Raw genomic sequence first — 19,868 nt, 5'->3', positions numbered from 1 at the left:
AACCATGCTCAACTAGCTTAGAAAACACATTTCGGGGTTCAGAGAATCCATTAGGACTAAGCCTTCACTGGCCGTCTACGAGAAAATGAAAAATCCGTTAGGCAATGAACATGCACTGGAAGGGCACCAGAAGCTAGGAACACATATTCCAACCAATCAGATCCCTCTAATTTGTACAACTTAGAAGATAACTGGCCCCACTAAGCATCCTCTCCTTGTCTCATGCAAATGTGGAAGGTGAGGAGATCTAGAACTGTGTTTGCGCCTTAGCCTCTCACCAGCAGCACTTCGAAACCGACTTAAAACATTTTTTTTGCAAAAACAGATTCCAAATATAGACTACTGTAATATATACAGTACAAAAAATGCCTCCCTATATAACCCTGACCTGCATCTAATTCCAACTGCCAAACACCGAACATATGGCAGGATTGGGGTTACATTAACCCAGATCTAATATAACTGGGAAGAGAAGCCGGCTGTGTTTAGGAATTTATTACAGAACGAAATCTTTAGACTCACTTGTGTTAGATCGAGTATTGAAATTGTAGAACTGGGAGTCTATTTTTGAGGAATCTGATTTTTCATACACTGCCTTTGTCACCCCAAAACACCAGTGCTGGGGATGACTGAGTGTGGGTGTGCTTTCCTCTAGTAACCAAAAAGATCAAAGACAGAGAAAAAAAGAGAGAGAGAAAGTCCAGTGCTAAAGATTAACCCAGTCACCGGGTCGAGGACAAGAGTAGCTCATCTTGCCGTGGTTAGGTCTTTGCACTTCCAAATTTAATAGCAGATTAGAGCTATCACAATATACATCTGAATGATAGATTAAGTGAGTTCTCATGCCGGATAGAGGCGGCTTGTGTTTTTCCGTAGAATATAAAAGTCACAGGGAAGAGTACAATACATCTAGCCAGCACGAGCCACAATGTGATAAAGTTATGTCAGATGTGGATAGTTTAATCACTTATATTGTTTCTTTGCATTTTGGTACTTGTATTTGTGTACACGTATCAAAATGCAAAGAAAAACTAGTAATTCTGGGCACGAGTAGACATTCTAGTATTGCTAAAACCACGCTTTATGCAGTATTCATTTGACATCTTTGGGTCTAAATTGGCAGCTGTATGAAATGTAAAATGAAAAAGTAGAATCACTCGGTTTAGGTTAGTTTTGTCCGGTAGCTTTACAAGTATTTAAACGAAAGGCAGCATCACCTGGTTCCTTTGTTCAGGTTTCAGATCTCTGGGTGGGCAGCTTTGCACTGACAGATGAGGGAAGTGGGGTTCTGGCGTTCATATGCCTTCTGATCAGATCTCAGCCTTAGTGACACAAACACTGGTTTAAGGGACCACTGAGTGCTCCTGCCCCAGCCCTCTGTGCTCAAGCTCTGCTCCCACATGCAGTATGCGAAAGGAAGGTGCAAGATCAAAAATGTAACCGCAAGATAAGTCCAGCAGAAGTATTGGGCCTGTCTCCACCCAGAGAGCCCTGAATGTAGTGCATGGGTGGAGGTCTGGGGAGAAGAAAAAAACTGAGGATGGGATGGACAGAATTATGGTCACTGATTACACAGAGATTAAAGCTAAACCAAAGTACACTGCTTTACCAGCAATTCTGACTGCCTCTGTGTCCAGGCGCCCCAAGCAGCCACCCAACTCACCCAGGCCATGGGTAGGTCATGGCTTCCTTCATGACACAGGAGTCATCCTTTAAACTTACCGTTGTGGCGCCTCTTCGCGTATGTCAAGACTATAGATCAAATGTTGGAGCCTTGTCATTAAACACGCAAATGGCGTAGGGATGTCACTCAAGAAGCCAGACCTACATGCACCATGTGCAGACCAGGCCCATGGACACCACTTATAAGACAAAGTCAGGCTTCTGAGCGCGAAGTAAGAGCTGCAGTGGAACCACCGCTCCTATTGTTTGAAGGTGGCGCTTCTGGCCCTTATATGAGGCTGGATGCAGCTAGAAACCTCAATGCACAATGGTTGGGGATTCGCGTTGCTAGTGATGGCCGGCTGTTTGACACCCAGTTGTGCCTGGGAGCTATCAAGTGGCAAATGAGGTACTTCTTCTACGTGAACCATGACCAGGCCCACTGAAATTATGCGGTTCCGAAAATGAAGCTTTCATCCCCACCCCCGGCATATTTATGGATTTGCCACATAATCCATCATCTGCTGCATAATCTGCAGATTTTGACCCCAAAAAATAGTTTCAAGCTCAAATGAAAACGTGGGCTAGTGTGTTGGCACACAGTAGAAGGCCCTTCACAAAGGTTAACTGGTTCATCTTTCAGTTGCTTATTTCTGTATTTGGTTGTTAAACTGGTACTAATGAGGTAAAATATTTGGTCAGACAGTATAGGCATGTGTAAAAATCAAAAAATAATCAAGTAATATCAAAAAATCTGCAGCATTATTCCGCATAGTTTGTCTTTTCCGTTCTGCATAATTTAGTCAACACTGCCGCATAATTTGATGCTTCCCTGCCTCATAATTCCAGTGGCTCTATGACATTTGTTAGTGTACAAGGGGGGCACGCTCAATGCCTAGCTGGGGTCTACTGTAGTGATGCGCTTAAGGCCTTCCTTGGTTGCTCAGTGCTAGAAATGCAGTGGAAGATCTGCAGGCCAGTGGTGGCTACTAGAGGATGCCTTTGTGTCATTTGTGATACCCTGCAATTGCATTGGCGGGCTTACTGCGCATTACTTGATCTGTGTCAATACTCAGTGTGGAGGCTGCTAGACGAAGTGCTGCCACGGAATTACCATTCGTTTACCTGCTTGGACTCCACTCTGCTGGACCCGACATCAGCCTAATTGGCCTTGAGCAGGTTGTATCCTTCTTATATTCTTTAGCTACAATATTGAATTTAATAAGGAGAGGTTCTAGCCTAACGGCTAGAGCGGTCGACCTCCAAGCTGGGGAACTGGATTTGAGTCTCAGCAAGGAACGCTCAACATCATGTGATTTTGGACAAATCACTTAATCTCCCATTTGCCTAACAAAAAAAAGAGGAATGGGGCTATAAACACGACTGGTGCTTATGTAAAGCGATCTGATACCTTCGGGTGAAGTTTGCGCTATATAAAACTCAAAAGAAGAAAAAATCATCTTGTTTCGATTAGCCCAGGTAGTGCAAAGCTGCTACATATGCTGCACCTGAATCTCCAGTAACATGGACAGCATGTCCTTGTGCTCTCATAGGGTGAGAGAGTAAAATAAAAAAGTGATAGGTGGATTGCTTGAATTAAACTCACCCACTGATAATTACTGGAGGCCCAATTTAAGTCCATCATTTTCTTGCCCACCATGTCACCTCATCCAGAAACCAGTCATATGCAAATCAGATTTGGTTCTGTTCCAATATGAACTGGCTAGCCTGAACAGCATGGTGATGTCCCTTGTGAATGGTAAAACAACCGACCTCAGATTGGTTTTGGCCTACTTAGGCCTCGTCACTAGGGTGCAGCTGGAGTCCTATGGCACAGGGAGAACAGGACCCACATCTGGATGTAAACATTCCACTTCAGGCATCACACCGAGGAAGACAAAAAAGTGATGGGTGGATTATTTAATGAACCTCAGCCACTGGTTATTACACTGGACCTCAATCCAGTCCTTTATTTTTTGCCCAGTATTAGAAATTGGGTTTCTGGTTGGCCAAGGTATGCACCCAAGCCAGGCAGAACACTCCACTGTGGTCAGGGTAAACTAGATACACACCAAAGATAACCTGTGCTCACCCTCTGGTAGCTTGGCGCAGAGCAGGCAGGCTTATCTACAGAGGTAATGTTTGAAGAATTTGTGCAACACACTCTCACAGTAACAATGAATTTACCACAAAAAGAAACTCCACAGGGTTATAAAAATAGTTTCTATATTGAAAGTAAATCAAGACCAAAACAACAAAAATCCAATCAATACTTTTCAAGTTATTTTATAAAACGCTTTGGTTCTTCACAGTGCTAAAACGAAAGATGTTTTTCTATTAGACACTTTACAGAAATGGAACAATAGGGCAAAAGAGCGTCCAGGATGCGGGGGCGTTGAGTGTAGTACTCCCTATCCGTCCTTGAAGGATAAGAAAACTCTGGTTGGCCTCTAGAGGCTGGTGCAAGAGAATGTTCCAGCCACCCACAACACGCAAGTCGGCTGTGGGGCCCAAGCAGGTCCGATGTCCCAGACACAGAACGAACACTGGCTCCAATCCGCAGCATGTCTGCTGCTCTCCGGGACCACTCGTCCTGTGCCCAGAGCCACCCAAAAAGAAGCGCTAGCGGCTTCTTAGCTCCCATGGGCCCCCTTCACCCACAGTACCTTTGTGGTGATCGAGCCACTCTCAGGAAGTTCGCAATGTCAGGAAATGTCGGCAGGCCTTGGGAGCGGGTCCTGTGTCGTTATCTCGGCATAGGTACTGATCCTGGAGGCAGAGCCACGCGGACCAGCCTTAGAAGTCTGGCCCACCCCTCATTACTAGGTTAATGCGTTCAGGAAAGCCACACTGGGAATTACTACAGTGGCTAGGCCAGGCCCACGGCTGACGTCAGTGGAGTTCTCCACATTGCTGGGCAACCTTACGGCTTCACGAGGCAGGGGCTATCTACGGCGTTGCAGCGGCTCTCTACGCTCAGAGAGTGCGGTCTTGGGGAAAGCACGAAGCACTGAGATGAGATACCCACTGATCTAGGGGAAGATGTAAGAGCACAACGCGCCCTGGTAAGTACAGAGAGCCCAATAAGCGCTGATCTGAGTGACGTATGAAGGGCTACACACATGTTATCCGGCAGAAACACAAAGTGCTCCACACATGCTGATGTCAGCGAGAGGTGAAGCGAGGAGCGGCGATTACGGCACCTAGTCAGAATGCTACAGCCAGACTCACAGCAGGGCAGGCAGGAGGAATCTTTGATGGCCCTGAAATTCCACAAGAACACGCCACCAAGCCCTTGGAGAACACTTGTGGGGCAGAAAAAAAGGTAGCAAGCAGCAGTCCAGCAGTGTTATATACAGTTTTTACAGACACATAAGAACAAAAAACAGCCCTAGTCCTGATGAGAACCCCCAGCCACCAGTGGTTCGAAACGCATCAGCGAGAACCATCAAGGATTTTCTCTTTCCAACCTTCTTTAGTAGGCACACTAAAAAAGAGTGAAATCACAAACCCATCCACACTAGCTGACTTTGAAACCCCAATGAAGTACCAAGAGAGCCATGATATCAGAGTAATAATGATATAACCCTCTGGCCCAAAATATATCAAACTGGTGAAAACAACTGACTTCAAATTAGTGTCTTCAAATGTACTAGCATTCTTTATCACTTATTTATTAAATGTAGAGCACCAATAGTTAAGGTATGAATGAATGTACAACAAACATTGCAGTGTTTATCGCACCCTTGCCGTTATCAAGTGCAATAATGCGCAGTCACAGTTTTTCTGTGGTACCCTTGATTGATGTTTAAGATGAGTGATTTTCCTTTCAGTTACATTTTAAAATACAATAATTATGTTTGAATGAACTTTGAAATGAATACACAGGCCCTTAGAGTGAATCCCGAAAGTGCACACTGATTCCCTTTGTCCCCCCATAACATATCCTCCCCTTGGGCACATACTGAAAGGGGCATAGGCTTGGACATTTTTGGCACCTCGCACATACTCCACTTGATAATCAAATCACACTCGTGAAGTCTAATCTGCCATTTGGAAATTCTCTGGGTAACTCCACCCCCTCTGGTTAACAAATATACAGAAGGTTTAGTATCAACAGATATGATGAAACGTGTGCCCCACAAGTATGCTTTTAAGTGATTGATCCCCCACCAGACTGCCAAGTCTTCTCTCTCCACCACAGAATACACGGACCCTGCCCTCCTCAGGCACCATGAAACAAATGCGGTCAATTCACCTCTCCCTTCTCTAGACTTTCTGACTAGCATCTGTCAGGAACTCACTTTCATCCCAGTTATTGAAAAGCTTAGCTAGAATAGCTTGAGCTATTTCATTCTTTACAAAATGTAAATTGATACTTGTATAGCGCACTACTCACCCGCAAGAGTCTCAAGGCGCTTGTACGAATACTGCTGTGGGACCCATCCTGGCTTTCCCCGTGAGGCGTCCGCTCCTGGGCACCCCCAAGGTGGTTGCCAGGCATCCTTAGCGTTGTGGGGGCCGTTGTGGAGATTAAGCAAGCTATTGCCCAGAGTTGCAGGGTGGCACTCCATGATTGGAATAGGCACTGAGGCGAGAATTATCAGGTAGGTGGATTTTTGAGCCCAAGACCCGCCGAGGCGGGGAATTGAACCCTGGTCCCGGGCCAGACCTCTGCATCAGGGTCTGCCGCTCTAACCATTGAGCCAATTGTACTCATGATCACATTCACTGCTCCACTGAAATCTCATATTCTTTTTCAAAAGGTTTCTGATATTTTATCTTTTTTCAACACACCAGGGAATAAATCTTTGTAAAATTTCACTAACTCCATAAAGGATTGCAACTAATCCTTGTTTTCAGGAGGATTAAAATACTCCATCGCCTTAACCAGACTTGACTTTGACTCAACTCAATCAGCGGATAACTTGTAATCCAGGTAAATAATGCTTGGCATACTAAACTTAAATTTCTCTGCACTAAGAGTGACTCCCCTCATGTGGTCTCTTGTCATGCTGCTCCTAATCAACACCATAGACCAACATATTATCCTGGAAGGCTAAAACACCATCCAATCCTTAGAATAAACTCTCCACCACTCTCTGAAAGACTGCAGATGCAAACGATAATCCAAAAGGCATGCGTTTAAATTGGAACAATCCCTCAACAGTTACAAAAGATATAAAATACCTAGAATCAAGATGCAGATTGATCAGATGGTACGGTGAGGTCATGTCCAACAGACTGAAAATATTTCCCCCTTTGAGTGTGTATAACAATCTACTGATATCTGGTTGTTTAATTCACTTAAATCCACACACATACATACAGACCCATTCAGCTTGTGGGCAAAAACATTTGAAGCTACCAAGTCGAAACTCTATAGGTTCAATGATGTTCTGCGCATTGATGATTCCTTCCTTAACTTGGCTCGCAACGCTAAGGGCACTCTCCTAACCTTATGCAATACAGGACGTTCATTTTCAGCAAGTCCTATTTTGTGCACAAATCTTTTAAATAAGCCCAGAATCTTTTGGAACACTTCAGGATAAGAGCTCTCCTATTCTTTTTTCTCTATCAAAAGAACATGAATGTATTTTATCTTCATTATGACTTGATCAGGGTTATTGGGATCCAACAGTATTTCCAAGTTCTTTGGTCATACCACCCCAATAAACAGACGTCATCCCTTGACACATGTATTAAGTCTTTCATCACATGGTCCTTAAAATTAAGCATTGCCACAAATTCAACCAAAACTTCAATGGGTTTGCCCTCGTACCCAACCGGATGTATAACTGAATCTTTTAGTGGGCACTTACCAAAATGACTCTCCCCAAACCTTTTCCACTTAGTAAGGTAAAAGGGTATCCTGAATCTACCATGACCCTTACTTCCACCCCATTTATGCCCAATAAGCAAAGATGCCTTTTTATCACGTTCAAGGACATTTCTCACACTTACTCATCCTCAACATCCTTTGAAGATGTTCCAACAGTTAAAACGTCACTCTTGTCACTTGTAGAAACATAATTTCAACGTAACCTGCTTGCCTCCACCCTATGAATTTTGCTAGTACTTATTCTTCCTGATGATCTACATACCCTGGCAAAATGCCCTTTTTTCATACACTTGGCACATGCACAATCCATGGGGGGCACATACTAGCATTTCCCAAATGAGATGTGCTCCCACACCTACAACATTCTAAAGGTTTTAGAGGTGTTTTCGTCTTATACTTCTCAGTCTCTACCATTCTCTCTCCCTTCTTGTTCTTCGTGTTCACTGATAAAACATTATGAGCATGGGATTTAATGTCCGTTATAGTAATCTGTTCCATAACGGAAGTTGTACTTTTAATTCTGGCTGTCTCTACTAGGGTTTTTTCTAAAGTGAAATGAGAGTAGACAACAAGGCTTCCTGGAACTTTTTGTTATCCGTTTTTTCGACTAGTTGCTCTATGATCATCTCTTCCTCGAAAAGCTTGTAATCACAAGATACTAAAAGGATCCCCAGCACACCAGATGCTTGCCACAGATTCTCCTGCAATTTGAACTCTCTTGTAAAACTTGTGCCTCTCCATGGTAAAATCTTTGCATGACTTAACCCTTGTATCAAAGGATTTAATGGCAGAGGCGTACTCATCAACATTTCCATCTATGCCCTCACCATCGCCATCACTCCAAAAGAGGACTTCTCTTGGAATCTGTTTTTAAATTTTCTGAGCTTCAGGGCCCAAACAATGCCAAATATGGGAAATTTCAATTTACGGGTAAAGGACTCTCCATCTGAGGCATCCAGATATGCTTCTATTGTTCCCAGTCCAACTCCGATGCTGTCAGATTAGGTAAGAATGCATATGGAGGAACAATAGATTGCTGCAAGGCTATAAGGATGGACAGAAACAAGCTCTCAACAGAGACTTTACAAAATAGCTAGTCAATTCAACATCAGAAACACACAATTTAACAGTTACTACTACACGCACACATTGTTAAGGTAATATGAACAACAACAATAGTTGCAGCAGCTTCACAGTCAGCTCAGAAAATGAGCACCAAGCAATTGTAGTTCATTCCACACTGGCAGTGATCAATGTAACAGTTATTGACAAAACACAAGTAGAGATCATCAAGATAAAAACTGACCAAAACAGAAGAGCCGTAGAGTAAGGCTGCCGGTGCAATGTGGCTGCTTGTGTGATGAGCGCCCCAACTTAAAGTGAAGGCTGCCTCGGAGAGGTAAAAATATGTCTTCTATGCACTGGTTGAAATCTAATTTGAAAGTGAGGCTTAATTGCCGTGGACGTCACATCATGCAAAACCTCCCAATCTAAAATGGCATAACGTAGCGCATATGTATACAATCGAAGAGATGACGTGGAGAGGTTCTTCAAGTTAAAAAGGCTTTCAGCACTACGCATAAGCGTGGATGCGCACCGGAGGTCGCTGCCCAAAACAAAACCCACAAACAGCAAAGGTAGCCTGGAAACCAGCGTGTCCCTCAGTACGGGTTTTCCAGCACAGCCCTCAGCACATGGTCTCTCCAGTGTACCCACAGGATCCAACATGCCACACCACAAGGATGAAGCACAGGAATGCCGCAGAGAACTTACAGCCTCCAACCCCACCTACACCAGCTCCAGCCTCCAACTCCGAAGGCCGATGAAGATCTGCCTTCCACTTTACAGCCTTCCTCTCTGCCACCAATACTCTGCACAGCCCAGACTCGATGTTGAAGCACAGGACGCTGCAAAGAAAACAACCCCCGACACTGTAGCAAGAGCACAGCTTGACACCACAGCATGCGTAGTGACTTCATCCTGGTATGGTTCTCCTCGTCTCCACTAAAAGATGCAGTGCTTCCAAGGAAAGACTTAGTCTATTTTCAGTATACATAACAGGATGAGAGAACAGCCAGCAACCGACACTTACCAACTCCAACTGACTCTCCACCACAGATTTTACCCACCTGGAAACCTCAACATTTCCTACCTATGGAAACACCAACACTCCATGAGCTAAGACCCAACACCAGCCACATTCAAAATGGCACAGAGTTGCACTAGATTGACATAGTGCGAGAAAAACAATGGTCTAGAATGTGATCCTGAGCATTTACCAGTGACAGATTGGTTCACGTCTTCTATCCATCGCCTGTTCTTTGCTGAAGTAGACACCCTGTGTGTGAGGAGTATGCCAAGGTGTGGGCCCAGTGCTCACTGCACCAAGGACACAAGCTATACCTCACTGTCAAGACCTAAGTAGGTCAAAACTGGAATGGAGTTTATTGTGTTCCTGTCTGAAGAGAACCTGACCTGACCGTGCGTCTGGAATGTGGCCCCAAGCGACTGCCAATAACTGAGATTAAATCAGGCATTCATTCTATGAGCTTGTTGTTTGTTCCTGAGGGGTCAGATGCATAATTCATTACGTATTACCAATAAGGTAATCTGCTGTGCTCCTCTACCCCTGAAGTATTGTTTAGAACTGGACTGTCGCACTTTTTCACCACCTGCATGCGAGACTGTTGATTGAAGTGCACCTCCACTATTGCTTTACCTTCAGTTCGCCCTATGTCACCCACCGATGACGCACGGAGCAGTGACTCTTGGACATTCAATGCTAGTAGAGGTGGGTGATGCTCTTGCCCTGTCGAGCACTGGGGACTAGTAACCAACGCCATTTTATTGCTTCCCAACACTCGCTGCTCTGGATGCATGGCCCTGTGATTTGGTGCTGATGAAAGCACTTCTACGAATGATTCTACTTCCTTTGGATGTTCCCTTTTCCTACCAATCTTTTATTGGTACACAACCTGGTCACCTCCTTGCCTGTTACCCAGAAGACCCCGCCTACTTTGGTATTTTCTGCTTCTAACTTGACCATATCTGGCTATGCGAGTCATGAAAGTGTGCACAGTGGCCATTGGCTTTTTAAAATGTAGCCAGATCTGGAATGTTTTTCCAATAGCTCTTCCACGCCATTAGGGAGCGATGCCCCACGGCAGCTCCAGAAACAAAGCTACAGTGACATCACTGAAGCCATAAAGCTCCACCCATAAAGCTTTGCGCTGATGTCAACTTCTCATTTATTTTATCTGTACCTGGAGGCTAGCAGGATGGGAGGGCTTCAGTTCTGAGTAGGTGCAGTGCAACATATTGATTTGGAACCTTTTAAAAAAACAATCAATAAATCTTGAGCATCCTTCAAGAGAGGGAGGTGGGTGGGATAAGTGAGGAATCTGTAGGTAGAAAGAGTATCTACCAGAAAGATCATTACCAAAGCTAAGTAACCGTTCCTTCTGATGGATACTTATACTGCAGATTCCACACCTTCTGAATAGATTCCCAAGCATTTCGGAACCTGCTGGAAGATCTGACGGAATGGTCATATATGGAAATCCTTGGAGAGAAAGCAAAATGGTCATCTCTTCTCGCTGTAAAATCCAAGCAGTAATGCTTAGCGAAGGTATGAAGGGATGCTCATATCGCTGCCTTGCCAATTTAGGCTACGGGGACTCCCTTTGCCAAAGCTGATGTTGAGGATTTCACCCTTGTGAAATGATTCAAATGACCTCCTTTGTTTGCAGATGTACAAGTGTATAATACATTTTAATACATAAGATACCAGCTTGACAGGTTTTTAATGGCCAGGTTCAGGTTTAATCAATTGCACCATTTCTTGGCAACTCCATGTGGGTGGGTACGGCCTGAGGTAAGGGCACCCGCAGGACATGTCTCTGCAGAACAAGTTGCATTTCACAATGTTTTGTCCTTACTTTAGTCGGCCGAGGAAGCCTTTTTATTTCCCTTGTTGAAGTCTCTGAACCTTAAAACAAGGTAGGCCTTCCCTGATATATCATCAGAAGCTTCCCACAGATCATGTGATTTTTACTGTTTTTTTCTTTTTATGAGTCGAGTGGCTTGGAGAACGAGACCGGATTGCTTTATTGTTCCTAGTTTTATGAATAATCATACTGTTTGTATTTTTTAATGATGAATTTGATATTATTGCTTTTGATCTGTATTCTTTTATGGTGATTTTATCTACCGAATGAAGATTTCTGTTGATTAAATACTAGTAACTTGCTGGCTATGACGGACTCTTGTTTTATTATTGCACAGTTTCGGTTTATGTTTGTGTACACTCAACATTAATAAAAGTGATTTAAATGAACAGGGCATGGGGATATGGTGTCCTTGCATTATGGTCAGTACCTATGCAGGCAGGAGAGCCCCCTTTCCCTTCTAGACAGGAGGGTGGAGCACCCCTTGGGGCAGAGAGTAGACCCTCAGTGAGTTAGAAAAAGCCTAGGAGCTATCTCTCGAAGGAGATCATTTCTACGCATCACATCCGGAGATGGATCATAAATGCACCCCCCCCCCCCCCCCCCTCCAGCTATTGAGCCATTGGGCATACGTCAGTAATATGGAGTGAAAGCAAGGGGCAAAAGATTCCCGTACTTGCATAGGGTCACATCCTCATCAATGAGGAGGAGCTAGTTTGTGCATAAGATACCATGACTACTAATGAGGCCATGCAATCAGCTGCAACCCTTCTGTAATGCAACTTTGTAGTGGGATTACAAATAGGGCATAAATGCTCATGCGTTATCAATGCTTTGTTTATGGATCTTGTAAGAAGCTGGAAGCATCGCGCGAGACAAGACTGGTCTTTTCGCTGTCAAAGGGGAAAGTATTGCTGGGCATCCATCCCAAGGTGTCCGTGACAGACTCTACAAGCAAAGCATTCTGTTAGCCCACCCATGGCATTTTATGTTTGACTAAAAGAAGACAACAGTTCTTTCCTCTACCTGTACAGATCAACATTTAAGATCGTCCTCGGGATTAGACAGGTATCACAAGCTAAATGTAGCATAGCACCTAAAGCAGCAAATACAAGCACCAGTCACGCTCTCAAGGGTTGTGTACCTGCAACATTCGAGCTGCCACCGACACCACCTCTGGAAAGTACGCAATGTTGTGCCGGAACTTCTCCTGCATGTCACACAAGAAGAGGACACTGCCTTTCTGGCTCAGCTTCCCAATGCGGCACAGCGCCATCTTCCCTAGGGCTGGCCTGTGGAAAGAGAGACAGAACAAACACACCTGAAAGTCAAGTCACTTCACAAACCCAGATCCCACCGGTTGGAACAAGTATATCAAAGCAAAATATTGAACTGAAGAAAAATAGTGTATTGGAGCCAACTGATAATTTTGAAAACTACTATAGTTAGCATAAGCCACCCTTTCTAAGGTAGGTTGGTTCAGATGTGAAGCAGAGAGATACGCTTCAGTGATGTCATTAGAATAAAGTCCTAAAATTAAAAAATCGTTTAAAAAGAAAATGGGACGATAAAAATATAATTAACAATAAAAAGGGAAGGAGAAGACAGGCAAATATTAATAGTAAAATGTAAAGGATACGTTGATTGAAGAACTACTAAGGGATGGCAAATAGTAAAGAAAGAAACAGGCATGTTAGGTAAAGGGAACCTGGGGTTACCTGCGTAAAACAGAAATAGAATTAAAATTAGCAGTAAAAAAACAAAAAAAACCAGAAAAAAACAAATGAAGGGGAACAGCAGGTCCCGTAAATTAGAAAAATATATACATTAAATAGACTCAACAAAGCATTGGGCGAGGAAATAAATGGGAAAAAATAGAAATAGAAACGTACTATTAGCCAATGAGTGATTATCAGGCCCAGTAAAATGGCACGGAAACTTCATTCCGTCATGACCACCAAACATGAGGAAACGATCATCCGCTATTTGAGCAGGACTACTAAGGGGTTGCTTGTCTCGGTGTCCATCTGAGAAAATGTTTCAAAAGTTTATAGGTATTCTGCTGTCCCAACAAGATAAGTAGAAAGATAGTGAATTGTGTATTAACTTCACCGACAACAAAGTACCTTTATTCAGATGTATGCAGGATGGGCGCACAGTACAAAGTACAAAGTTCAGGTGAATGTGAGCATGCAGTCCCCTCAATGGTGGCATCTTAAAAGGAACCTGGTCTATTAATCAATGTCCCATGTTACCTTCTGTTAGAAATTGGGGTCTCTAGTTGGCAATGGCTGGCCACTGTCCAAGTAGGGACCCTTATTCCTAAGTCAGAGTAAGGGGGCTACACCCTTTGATAACCCCTGCTCAACCCTGTTGTAACGTAGCACAAGCAGACAGGCTTATCCCAGAGGCAGTGTGTGAAGCATTTATGACCATACACAGTAACACAGTGAAGAACACTACAAAGAGACACCACACAAGTAGATAAAATAAGTACCTTTATATAGACTTATCACAAGACCCAAAACGACAAAAAGCCACAATACTGTAAAATGGAAATACACTTAGAATGCTGCAAAAATAGTTCAACGTGTGCAAAAGGAGTTTAGTTCAAAGCAGTGGTTGGTCTCTGCGACCCTTTTACTCACAATTTATCTGGATTGGCAGTGCAAATAAACAAAAATGTCGTAATGAAGCTGTAGCGTTGATTCTTTCCGCACGAGGCCGTGGTGCGTCGAATCCTTGCCGCGAGGGAGGAGGTGATGCGCCGATCTGCTGATGCGAGGGAAGGCGATGCGATGAACTTCTGCACGCGAAGCCGTTGATGCGATGAATCCTTGCCGCGAGGGAGGAGACGATGTGACGGTCCGCTATTGCGTGCTGCGAGCAGGTTGCGATGTGAAGAAATGGGGCTCCGCTTGGGAGCGACGATCCTGGTGCGATTCGATGTAAATGGCGTCCGCGATGCGTCCGCGCTGCGATGCCATGATGCGCCGATCGCTGGGATGCGGCGCTCTTGATGCGATGCGATGATCTTGATGTTGCAAGCACTCAGCGGCAGCAGCGCAATGTTTCTCGATGGCGCTCTTAGCTGCAGCGGCCCGCAAACGTGCGGTGCAATGATTTCAGGTTGCGAGCACTCGGCGGCGGCAGCGCGATTTCCAAAATGGCGCTTTCGGCTGCAGCGGCTCGCAAAGGTGTGTTGGCAGTGATTTCCGTCGCGTTCTCTGAGGTAGAATAGAAGCCCAGGAATTCTCAACAGGAGCCTCACCTGCAAATAGAAGTCCTCGCTGGGAGCATTCAGAAGGCTGATGGTGAAGTCTAATGTGCCTGAGACTTCAGCAGGAGGCAAGCTCAACTCAAGCCCTTGGGTGATTGCTTCAGCAAGATCTGTGAAAGCTCTCTCCAAGTCCTTTCCCCTCTTCCAAGTTCACTGGTAACCACTGCAGGCCAACCCCAGAAACAGCACACTGACACAGGGGCAGTCCAACTCCTGCAGAATCCTTGGTTACACGGACAGAGGTTCGTCTTGCCATCCAGAAGTAATACAAATTATAGGTGTTTCAGCACAGATATTTATACCCCATAAGTCTTAGTTCTAAACAGTCACAAGCCACTGAACCCAGCCACAACCGGTTCTGCTCAGTCCAGGAGCACTTTGTTTACAAGGCTGCATCCTTCCTTTCAGAAAGAGGGGTCTGCTATCAGATGCACAGTGGGAGGTGGAGCCAGCATTCACCTTGCCAGGCACAGCCCTGCTCAGATCAAAGGGTCACCCCTCCCCTATTCCAAATGCAGATATCTCTATTCAAACCAGATCTGAATGAGCCTGCCCTGTCCCTCCAAAACTAGACAGCCAATACACATAACAGCAGAGCACACTGGAAGGCTCAGGCAAGAAAAGACCAACTTTCTAAAAGTGGTATTTTCAAACACAGAATATAAAAATAAACTTCACTAAAAGATGTATTTCAATATTCTGAGCTCAGGCAAAATAAATTCGAAGGTAAATAAAATGAGTCAATTATGGGAATACCAATTTATATATTCAATTTACGATAGGGAGCATTCACGCTGTGGCACTGGATGTCAGTGTCACAGCGCCCAGAATGTCTAATACCAGCAAAAACAGAGGAGACAACAGCGAAAAAGGGAAGGGAGACCCACGCCAATGGTGCCAGGTCTTACACCTTCCTATCAAATATGTTGGGCCACTCAAAGGCATTCTTATCTTCAACATACAGTAGTTGTCACAGACAATCAGCCTGCTAATGTATTAGTGTTTTTCAATAACGGACTTAACTTTGATTACAGAAGCCTCAAAAGGAGTTCATTTTTCATGCATAAAAAATACAGCATCCTCATAAAATAATCAATCCGTTGCATATCATGGTGTTGGGTCAGGGTGAAATGTGACATTTGTCCAGTATTAAGAGGGGCCTGCTTTCAGTAGTAGCACCGAAATGGACCTTCAGGATGGTGGATCCCACCTCTATGGTCATAGGACCACCTTGAAACCGTTCCATTTGGATGCCATGCCTGTCAACTGGTAGTGTTGTCTTTTCTTCTGTAACACTTCCCTCATTCAAGATCCACTTATTAGTGGCCTTTCGGCACCTTGTTCCCTCTCCCTCCAGTCTGCAAATCTCAGATTGCGTCAATAGCACCTGATCCTGTCTCTTTCTCTGCAGGTACGTCATGGTGGCCCTGCAGCATGTCATTCCCTCTCCCTTTCCTCTTCAAGGTCCTCACTGAGATCTGCATGGAGGCCTTCCAACATCTCGTTCTCTCCTCCTTCTCTCTGCAGCTCCTCACTTCAATCCTGAAGCAGAGCATTCCCTCTCCTTTCGGGGACCATTGACCTTTATGGGGTCTTGTAACAACTAATTCTCTCTTCCCTCTCTCCCTCTCTCTGCAGCACCTCACTGCAATCCTGAAGCAGCGCATTCCATCTCCTTTCGAGGTCCACTGACCTTTATGGGGTCTTGTAATAACTAATTCTCTCCTCCCTCTCTCTGCAGCACATCAATGAAACCCTGAAGCAGAGCATTCTTTCTACCTTTAAGAGGCATGGATATTTATCACTGTGGTCTTGTAACAACTCACTCTCTTTTCAGTCTCTCTGTAGCACGCACCTCATTGCCATCCCGAAGCAGGACATTCTCTCTACCTTCAGGGGCCATAGACCTCAATTAAATCTTTCAACTACTCCCTCTCCCTTCCCTCTCTCTGCAGCACCTAATTGCGATCCTAAAGCAGCAAATGCCCTCTCCCTTCAAGATGCATGGACTTCACTGCGGTCTTGTAACAATTTGTTTAGTTCTTTTGTCCCTCACTCTGCAGCACCTCCTTCTGCTTGAACCTAGCAGCAGGCCTGCACTCCTCTTCCCGATGGTCTTCATGCTCCTACTATCACCTCTGTAACATCCCATTACCGCTGCAGTCACCAATGACAAAGGTACAGAAAAGAAAAGTGGCCCCTGTACGTAACGAACAATATTACAAAGATATAAATACATATACACAACTGAGTTGTCACACTGTTATTTAATCACAATGTGCTTTTCAAAACAGTATATTCTTCACAGTCCAATATTTGTGATAGTGCCCCAGGATTGGAAAGGGTGGGTGAGGGGGATAGATATGAGGAAGGGATGTGCAAAGTAGATCATTTATACAACCAATAAGCAATTAATGTATCATAGCGTATATACAACAGATCGATCTGGCTTAAAAGAAATAGCCAGTAATACAAACAAAGCACTCAATGGAATGTCCAGAAAACCATGCCAGCGACATAAGTATTGCTCTATTTGTTGCTGGAAGCGCAAGCTCGTTCAGGTAGATATCGTCGACGTTTCGACCCATAATTTAGGGTTAGGTACTCATAGGACCTTAAGGGCGGGGTCTTCATCAGGACGTGGTGAGTAAAGCGGGGCAAGTGATTCTGTTAAAAAGGGGGAATTAGGTGAGTGAATAAGACATACAAAAAGTTAAAGCATGCACTCAAGGGTGCTAAACACGACACTAATCAAATGCCATGGGCATAGGGAGAATGGTAGGTGAGCTGAATGCACCCCAACAACTGATGTATTAACTTATCAGTAGGTTAAATCAGAGAAAACGTTAAAAACATTCCTGGCATCTTAAGGAAAAGAATGTAACGTTTCATGCATTAATCAGGCTGAACAACGATGCCATTACAGTCATCATAATCATAGAGGGAATATATATACACACACGGAGGATCGTATAATTAAAATGTGACAATCACACAAAACTCACGTTTTATGATCAAGTTGATTGAATGTTTACAGGACAGGTCGCAGTATTCTGTGAATACAATATTAGAAGATGTAGGACTAACTGGCGCCTATCTCTATAGCCAGCATAGTACACTAAACAAAAGTACCCAGTATCACACTGTCATACCTTCACGCAAATGGCGGATCTATAGTACCAATGTTCTTAGGGTGTAGTATGTAGTCACTGCACATCAACTCAAATGGCAGACGAATGGCGAACAGCCGCATCCGCGGTCTGTGAAACCTATGACAGTAGACATTGGATTCATACAATTAATACACATGGAATTAAGGGTATGTGTTACTTAAAACATACCAACCAGGAAAGCCAAATATGCCTTCCTAGACCAGGAGGCCTACCTTATAAAAGCGTTGCTAGAGACTTGCAGTCCTGCTATCTTAATTCAATCGCGTGAGCCACATCTGCGGTCTCCCGAACCTACACAAAAAAGGGGCGGATCTAGTCGCACTGTCGGGTCTCCATGCTTCGTCGTAAGACCGCATATAAATAAAAGCGATCTAAGATGTCTGGGTGCTTACCTTGGAAAATAGGACACATTCCAAGGAAACAAATCTCTTCTAATCTCATCAAAAGGCAGCGGTGGAACGCGCGCCAGCAGGACGTATTACATAGACGTCGGCGTTCCAATGCATACTGACGCAAAATGCGTGGGAAAATAGAAGGCAGACTATGCCTTCGTGGCCCGCATTCGAGAAGCAGTCTGGCAGCTAACAACAAATTGGACTGGTGCTGACATTTGATTTCCAACACTGAACATGTAGGTTTAGAACTTCAAAACAGTACACACAAAAGTTGAGAAATAAATAAAGTCTGTAGTTCATTAACATTATCAATTCTTCCTTCGAAGAGTAAATAGGACAACCCAAATAAATGAGTCCATCGCGCACCTTTCGACACAGGAAGGTGTAGGCGGAATAATATGGGTGAAATATATGATCCATATTTTACAAATGAGGACATACAAAAAAAGCAATTAATTCCTACTTCATTTCCAAGCGAAACCTAGTCCAAAGTGACTTTAATCGTGCACCTCTCAGGCACGAGGGTGAAAGCGACAGCATATGGATCAGGTCCCTTCCCACATACATATACCCCTAGTATTGCTTACATAAATGTTTAGCTAGGATTAGGCTAACGTCCTAATATCGCCATTTGTGCATGGCTGCTGTCTAATTCGTTTAAGCCATTATTGATGGAGTCAAAGATGGACATCCATTTGGATTCGCAAGAATTAAAACTAGTAGAAGAGGAACTCAATGGCATCAAACAAGAATTAAACCAACATGAGGATTTAACAGAATTACTTGAGGAAACCAACAAAAAACTGGAGAAATATGCGAAAGAAATTGAAGAGAGGAAAATTAAAAAGTATAAAAGAGATACCATTGATTATAAGCTGGAAGAAGTTTATAGTTGGGCAGAAGTTTACAATCAAAGAAAGTGGCAACAACCCTCAACCAATAAAAGCTCACCACAAGAGAGTGTGGTATCTGACTCCGAAACAACCCAGAACAGGAAACCGATGAATAAACCAACACAAAGGGAGCAAAGAGAACAATTGGAGAAAACAGCTTTTTTAGATATAAGTCCAGCGGCAAACAATGCCCCGTCTACGAGTGTACCAATAGGAGAACCATCAAAACCAGGAGGGGAAAAAGAAAAAGCAAAGGAATCAGAAGCAGAACGAGAATTGAGATCGAAGAAAAAGAAACCAACCTCGTCATAAACATATCTGATAAACAACTAACCAAGGCACAAACGAATGTGTTAAACAAAGGTTTAACTTTTGTCCCAATTTATAGATCAAATGCTCAAGAAACCGAAATTTCTGTTTTCAAATTTCTTCGTGTACTAAGGCTAAAAAACTTCTTCAGCAATGTACAACCAATAGAATGATCAACAAGTGACCTCAAGGAATTCAAGATTAAAAGCACATTTTGTGCACCAACATCACACAAAACTATAGATGCCTGCCTATGAAAGAGTGATCACGAGTGAGATGAAAAAGATTAATTACCGTAGTGGATCTAAAAGTAATTTTTCTAGGAAGGAATGGCAAACTTTGAAATCTTTAACAGAAATGACAGAAA

General features: G+C 43.9%; 1 protein-coding gene across 3 annotated transcripts in view; it reads right to left on the bottom strand.

Annotated features, from left to right (window-relative positions):
* Positions 1 to 19,868, bottom strand: part of ISOC2 (isochorismatase domain containing 2) — a 116,906-nt gene that overhangs the window by 82,170 nt on the left and 14,868 nt on the right. Inside the window, exons 1-2 of one of the 3 annotated variants that reach the window (XM_086930416.1) lie at positions 17,884 to 17,997; positions 12,596 to 12,743 (exon numbers count right to left, since the gene is read on the bottom strand). In XM_086930416.1, coding sequence (XP_086786542.1) covers positions 12,596 to 12,727 — 132 coding nt within the window. In that variant the 5' untranslated portion in view covers positions 12,728 to 12,743; positions 17,884 to 17,997. Of the gene's footprint in view, positions 1 to 12,595; positions 12,744 to 17,736; positions 17,757 to 17,883; positions 17,998 to 19,868 lie in introns of those variants that run through there. The other 2 variants (XM_086930417.1, XM_086930415.1) reach the window with 2 other exon arrangements.

Source organism: Lissotriton vulgaris, chromosome 7, assembly GCF_964263255.1.
Source record: "Lissotriton vulgaris chromosome 7, aLisVul1.2, whole genome shotgun sequence".
Lineage (NCBI taxonomy): Eukaryota > Metazoa > Chordata > Amphibia > Caudata > Salamandridae > Lissotriton > Lissotriton vulgaris.
This window is presented reverse-complemented; position numbering and strand designations above follow the sequence as displayed.